Source organism: Megalops cyprinoides, chromosome 13, assembly GCF_013368585.1.
Source record: "Megalops cyprinoides isolate fMegCyp1 chromosome 13, fMegCyp1.pri, whole genome shotgun sequence".
Taxonomy (NCBI): Eukaryota; Metazoa; Chordata; class Actinopteri; order Elopiformes; family Megalopidae; genus Megalops; species Megalops cyprinoides.
The window spans coordinates 5,060,145-5,067,500 of record NC_050595.1 but is presented as its reverse complement, the minus strand read 5'-3'; the positions used below and the strand labels follow the sequence as shown (position 1 = coordinate 5,067,500).

General features: G+C 41.8%; 1 protein-coding gene across 1 annotated transcript; it reads left to right on the top strand.

Moving 5' to 3' along the window:
• The first annotated feature begins 1,279 nt into the window (after window positions 1–1,279).
• LOC118787619 (haptoglobin) lies at window positions 1,280–6,379 on the top strand. Its single transcript, XM_036543147.1, has 5 exons — window positions 1,280–1,336; window positions 1,792–1,902; window positions 2,890–2,954; window positions 4,344–4,642; window positions 5,506–6,379. Exons 2-5 carry the CDS (start codon window positions 1,898–1,900, stop codon window positions 6,076–6,078), a joined length of 942 nt encoding a protein of 313 aa, XP_036399040.1. The 5' UTR covers window positions 1,280–1,336; window positions 1,792–1,897; the 3' UTR covers window positions 6,079–6,379.
• The last annotated feature ends 977 nt before the right edge of the window (window positions 6,380–7,356 follow it).

Genomic DNA, 7,356 nt, shown 5'->3' with positions numbered 1-7,356 from the left:
TCACAGTTGGACATGCACAGGCCCACACACATACCGCTTGGAGAGAACGTGGTGCTGTTTGCAGTGCTGAGGTGGCACGCTTGCACGTCGACAAAGCCCAAAGTTCCCGAAAGAGCACTTGCGAAAGTCTGAGAGAAACCATCAGCCTGAGCCTTGACAGAAACGACAGCTCCAAAAAGCAACGGCAGGTGCTTTTAAATGGACTTTCTTTGTCTTTCAGAAACCTCATTTGCTGTGCCGATGTACATGTGTTTGAGTGATGCACCTGATAGTAAAAAGTGATGTACCTGATAGTAAAAATCACCAAGCACTTTTGAAAAAGAATACATTGACTGATAGAGGATACTGTTTACAGAACAAGGCGCATAGTGACACGTGTGCCATATTTTGATCTATATAAAGAATTAGACTTGTTTTGACACTTTTTATTAGTCCGCCTACCTCTGAGTTTACGGTTTTGCCATGTTTTCCTTTTTCTTTTCGTCCTACTGAAGTGAAATTGATGGTAGCTACTAAAACAGTAACCCTCTGCAAAGTGGAAACATTTGTAGGTTTTGCAAATAGATTGATATGATTAATCAAGATCAAAGGCTGACTTTGAGTTAATGAATGATAAAAGATTCAATTTTGTTGTTCAAAGATCACCTGCATCGAGAGTGTTGTTGAAATAAATTGGGTTTAAAGTAACGCAGGGGAGAAATAAAAGCAGTCTTGTGTAATGGAATCCTTAAACAAGCAAATAAGAAGAAACCGAGGAACAACTTTTAGATGGTCTGATTATGTATTATGTGTATTGAGTGTTTATACATTATCACAAAGTATATACAGTATATGGCCTGACTGATGAAGGAAAGAGAAAACAACTTATCTTGATGACATATATAGCATACACATACTGCAAGCTGCTTTCAGAAATGCTCATCTGAATATATTAAATATTTGATGTGGGTTTTTTAAAATGCAAGATGTTCTCTGTGTAAAGCCTCATGAATGTTGAACAAAGTTTGAGCTTGTGGCCAGAAGTATATTGCCAAGTGGGAAAGTCTCAGTAATAAGTTGCCCTGGTTGAGGGAATCTGCCAAGCTGCTAAATACTAGTTATGCCCATCATATGAATAACAAGATCCTTGTGCCCCCGATAAACAATTACATCAATTAGGAAAACCTATACACACAACACAAAACATTTCCCCTATACTTATTTAGCTCATCACAGTTCGAACATTTGATAGGCAATTGAGTAATACGTTCTTTTGCCCTGTTACACAAAATCTGGTATCTTATCTCTGGAGCAGCAAATCAGCGATGACAGGAAAACAAATCGCTCTGGAAACTCTGTAAGTAAATGTCTTACCACAGTAACTAAAATCCATGAAAACCAAATGATCAGACAGAATTTTCTGTTGTGAATTTAGAAAACTGATTTTATACCTACATGACACCTGCTCATAGTTTAAGCATGTAATCTGTCAGATGAAAAAAAAAAAACGCAATCAAACAACAAACACTTTAACGAACATACAAAAAGATACCTACAATGTGAGCATACAGGAAAGGGCCCTGAATTGTATGTTTGCTATGCTTTTCTGATGCCTTAATGACATACATCAATGATATATTCAAATAGTTTACTCCCAGTTACATTGGAAAGAACACAAATGGATTGCATCCAAGTGCACACAACTGCCAAGGACGCTGGGAGTTTCTGTGATTCTGAAATACCTGTCCTGCTTTCTGTCTGTTTTTGGGAAATTCTGAAATGATCTGGGAAACTCTGTACACATCTGTGCAGTCAGGAAGAGCTTATAAAAGCCTGATCCAGCACCTGTTCACAGCAGGCTTCTTCAGCTCTCACTGTGAAGACATCACCGCCAACATCGACAAACACCTCCATCACAATGTGGTAGGTACAACTTTTTAAAGTTCTAGTGGGGATAATACAAGGGTGCCCAAACAGGCAAAGAAACTCATGTTTTATTATCGACGCTTATTAAAGAACCTCGGAATACCTACGGACTCAGGGTTACAAACCTGTGCAAAATTGCTGCAGTGAGATATTGGATATTAAAGTTAAAATGCAATGCACACTATCAGGAAAATCAGCACAGAAACAATGTACAGTATGTCAAGGTTGTTCTTTAGCGTACAGCATATTCCTCCATAGTCTTTTCGCCATTTAATGGATGTATTGAATTATTGTCTACTCAACGTGTAATTGAATTTACTCACCGTCACTGAATGTCATTTAACCTGTTTTAAATATGCCTAACATTACAAATGACTGGATGTGAGAGAATTTTTTGTCACTACAACATTAGGGTCAGACACTTTGAATGTCAGAACATGGTAGTAACAACTTTGAAGGAAAATGTTTTGGGGCATGTTTTTACATTTGGTAATATAATGGAACATTATTCATGGGCTTGAATCTATTTTAAAATACAAATATAACTAAAATATAATTTTCATACAAAAAACAATAGTGTGCAAAAGCCTACAGCTAAATGGTTATTATTGTTGGTTAACCGGTTAAAATGAATTAAACACAGACCCTGTAAAGCGCTGTCCACAAAGCAAGGATGGTTTATCTATACGTGCGTATCCTCTGGTGGGGACTTACACTGAGGCAGCACAGATGAGTGGTTCCACTATAAACGGGGGAAGCAGCTGCCAATCTGAGTGTCTGTGACAGAGGGCCTGAGAGCATGAGAGAGTGACACCATGAGAATGGCCCTCAAAGCGAGAGGGCCCTGGCACATGCACAAGAGCTGCCCCCCCCCCTGCAGACCTCATTTTATTACACCCATTTTCAGTCATGCATATGTGGATATCAGCATTTTACAACTCTGTCTTATGTGCATCGTGTCCATCTGATCTCGTGGCTCTCCAGGTCATCTCTGGCAGCGCTGCTGCTCGTTTCCGGCGTGTGCCTGGCTGATGAGCACCTGGCTTCAGGTATGTTGTTTATCACGAGACATCAGCGCATAACATGCTTTGCACGAATATCAATCTACACCAGCATTAAGTTTTTTTATTAATTTTTTTTTTTTATCTGAAGCGCTGCAGATGACAAGCACATGTGCCATCTTCAAAGGTCTCGTGTTCTTGTCGGTGACGTAACCCGTCAGCGCTACGCTACTCCGATGCTGGCTTTTTAATCGCGATCTTTCGAGTGGCACGTTCACACACTTTTTCCAGCGGAGCATTTAGCAGAGCCATTATCCTTGTTAAGTGAGAATCGTTTGAACAGCAGCGCAAATGAAATGACAGCGGTAGCAAAGTGGAAGATCACATTCATGTGTTTTGTTTTATCTTACACAACGGCTTACAGCAGGGACTGACAATGTGCTGTTACATTATAAAAGAAACTTGCACCAGGCACAGACATCTGTTAGAATAAAAGATATTCCCCCCCCCACACACACACACACACACACACACACACACACACACACACACAAACACTGACACTCCCATCTCACAAACATATCCACCGACAGTCTCTTCTCTCACACTCTTTTGTCATCTCTCTCTCACTCATACACACACACACAGGGGCATACACACAGACACACAGACACACACACACACACACACACACACACACACACACACACACACACATACATACATATGCACATATACAGACACACACTCTCACACTCTCACAGCATTGCGGATTTCAAAGACAATGCCTGAGCATTTCATTCTGTCTTTTCATTGAAAATCAACAAGTTATGTAACACCTAAAATTATTAAACGTGAAATTCGTTCAACATCACTTTCGCAACTGAATGGTCTGTGACTCTTCTGAATGTTGAATGAGTTAAAAAAAAAAGATCTCAGTTCAAGGCTCTGGCAGAAACATAACATAATCAGAGGCTGGAATCCACTCCTACACTGACTGGAGAACCAATAAGACATAATCCATTTTCCACAGTTCCGGTTTCTCTGGTCCAAGATAGTCTCAGATAAGTAAAATGTTTGAACAAAAAATTCAATCCAGAATAGCAAGCGTATGATTACGGCTATCTTGAATACCCAGAGGAAGATTATAGAAATGAGAGTTTTGTCATGGTGTTTTCTTTGCTGCCAGCTGTCATAAGTAGGCATGAGTACATTCCCTCACTTTACATCTGCACACCTGAGAACGCTGTTTCTCTGCGCTGGAGAGATGCACATCGTGCAAGAGATCCTGTGCCAAATGTACACATATATACTAATATTAGAAATTTCAAAGAATGCAGACCGCTTTAAGTCGCAAGAGCCCATTAAGTATGTATGCAGGTACACTGGTTTATCCTTCTGCCTGGTTTTGATTGAATGGTGCTGTTGTGTGGACAGGCCACAGGGGGGCACTGCCACCACCCCCCAGCCACCGCTCTCGTCGCATGGTGGGGGGCTCCCTTGCCTACAACGTCCCCTGGCAGGTGCTGCTGTACTTTGGGGATAACGTGCTGGACGGGGGGATCGGAGGTGGAGCGCTGATTTCTGATCGCTGGATCCTTACAACTGGAAGGAACCTTTTCGTCAACAAGAGCCGCCAGGCAATCCAGAAACACCAAGCCTCCATCCCTAAGGTGTACCTGGGCATCACCAAACGGAGCCCACTAGATCCGTCCAAGGAGGTGGCGGTTGAAAAGGTGAGCTGACATGCTAATCCCCTCTCTCAAATGAAAGCTGGGATGTGACGCTTTGTTTCCCAGCCAAGAACCACTAACCCAACGAGTACAGCGTGTACCTCACATAAGGGCAATCAGTGGTTTAGCGGCCAATAAAAATTCAAATGATGAAAACTGAAATGACCTTATTCAGACAGAGGCAGAACACACAGCAGTCTCAGGCTTCAGAAACAATCAGTGTCAGGGACAGTGCCAATGTACAATAATTCTTTTTTTAAAAAAACCCTACAACCCTACAGTACAGTTATGAGCTGGGTTTGAATTATAGGGAAAGAGGGAGAGTTGAGCATGCTCAGATGTGGTCAGAGCTCTCCAGTAACATAACTGTATTGTGTGATTCATCAAAAGGTCCTTCATCGTGTGGTTTAAGTCCACATGATGCAAAGGGAATTAAACAGTGGGAGGTTCGGTAGGACAAATTGGCAGGTCCTTGTGTGTATTCTTTTGTGTGATCATTTGAGGTCATTTGTGGCATCCTTTTTCCATGCCACTCTTCAGAATTTCAAAACCTGAAGCTTGTGTATTATCACAACGCATTATGCAAGACAGCATGTTCTATTTGCCCTGTATCAACTGATGTACCATATGATACTGGACATGAGAGAGAGGCCATATCAAGGTCAGCCAGCCCTGGACCTCAAGGTTGCTGGGGCCACAAGTAATGGCTGCACCACCCCCGTATAAAATGATAAAATGAGGTGTTAAAAGAGTTAATGAAGTGCAAAGGTGGGGGGTAATCCAGATTCCCTCCCAGGGCTAGAGATTGGAAACCCTGAGCTGGCTTTGTGTCAGAGCCGATGAAGTCTGATCCCGTCCCAACGCAGGTGGTGCTGCACCCGGGGTTCCAGAACACTTCGGAGTGGGACAACAACCTGGCCCTGATCAAGCTGAAGGATGCCGTGGTCTTCAGCAAGAGTGTGATGCCCATCCCTCTGCCCGAGCGGGGCCAGGACCTGGAGGAGCAGGGGGGCACCAGGGGCATCGTGACTGGGTGGGGCTGGGGCTCCGTTTTCACCTTCTCCAACTTCCTGAAGTACCTGGTGCTCCCCGTGGTGGATCGCAACATCTGCCGGGCCGAGTACCGCCACGGCGGGCAGGTGCTGAAGGACACACCCAAGGTGGAGGATCACATGTTCTGCACCGGCGTCAGCCCCCTGGCAGAGAACGTCTGCTTCGGAGACGAGGGCGGCGTCCTGGCTGTCCTGGACCCCAAGGATGACCAGGTGTACGCCGCCGGGATCCTCTCCTTCGACAAGAGCTGTGCGGTGGAGAAGTACGCCGTGTACCTGAAGCTGTCTGCCTACTTGCCCTGGATCCACAGCGTCATGAGGGAGGACTCAGAGGAGTTCTCTGCCCTGCGCAGGGCCGCTGTGATTGACATGCTATCCAAGCAGTGAGAGTGGGTTTTTATCGGCGCCATCACTTGATGTGGTGCCAGAAATTGCGCTGACAGGTTCTCCGCTTCAGAAATTCAGTGTTCTTGACAGGTCAAATGGATTTCTTTGTTTTTGATCTATCCTTGATGATATGTAGTATAAAACATTTAACTTGTCCTGGATTTGAGCTGTGTGGAGTTAAATTGCAATTTAAGTGGTCGAACTGCATGTTACACCCCTTGTGCTGATTTAAAGAGTTTATATCATAGACATCTATTTATTAGAAAATACAATGTTGCCCTGCAAATCTGAAGTGATTTTTTTTCTTTTAAACATTACTTCAATAAATTGTGATTCCTCCAATCATGTGTAGATTCTTATTGGTCTACTTGTCGACCTTAACTCATGAATCATGCCAGAATATCATAATTATATTTCAGTTCTTCTCACGAGGGATTTGTAATGTCACTCCAATAATTTAAACTCCGCTTTTTATTATCAGCGAAACAGGGTTTTATCCCTTCACTGACCCTATTGTGTAGATTCAATGAGTTTTTTTTTTTTCACAGTGAAAATTGATTTAATATAATGGGTTAGAAAATATCACAAGTTTGATATGCAATTTATATTGAAATTTGATGCTGTTAATTTCTACCTGAGCCATCTGCAATGAGTGCAATTTAAGAGCTAGCCAGACATTTTCTCAACAGGAGCTTTCCTAACAGGCCGTTCTAACAGCTGGTGTTCAACAGTGTTTTTTTGTTTTGATTTTTTTTTTTAAATGTTGGACTCAAGTTAGACCAAAAAAATTCCAAAATCAAGTCATCACTGCTTGCACATGAAAAAGAAAACCAAATATATATTATATTAAATAATACATAACATTATACTATATTATATATACATATAAATATATGACATATATCATATAAAAAGGAGCAACATAGCTCAGTTTATGTCTTTGTAATGTATTTCATATATTTAAATAGACTGACCCATTATTGTAATTATATTTAAAATATAATAACATATTATATTGTTGGAATTATACTTCCAAGGTGATCCTCCACTGGATCTATCATTCTTTAAAGCAACACAATGTCTTTGTACTCTGTAAGTCAACCACATCATGATGCCAGACATCATAGTGATATCTTTGAGTTTGTCGGTGCAATTCAATTACTGCTGAGCCACGAATTTCAAACAAGAGGAATCCAGTAATTCAAAACATGTTCCTCGTCTAAATTTCCACCAGGCAAGACTCACAGACTGACACGCAAATTAATCAATTTTGAAATG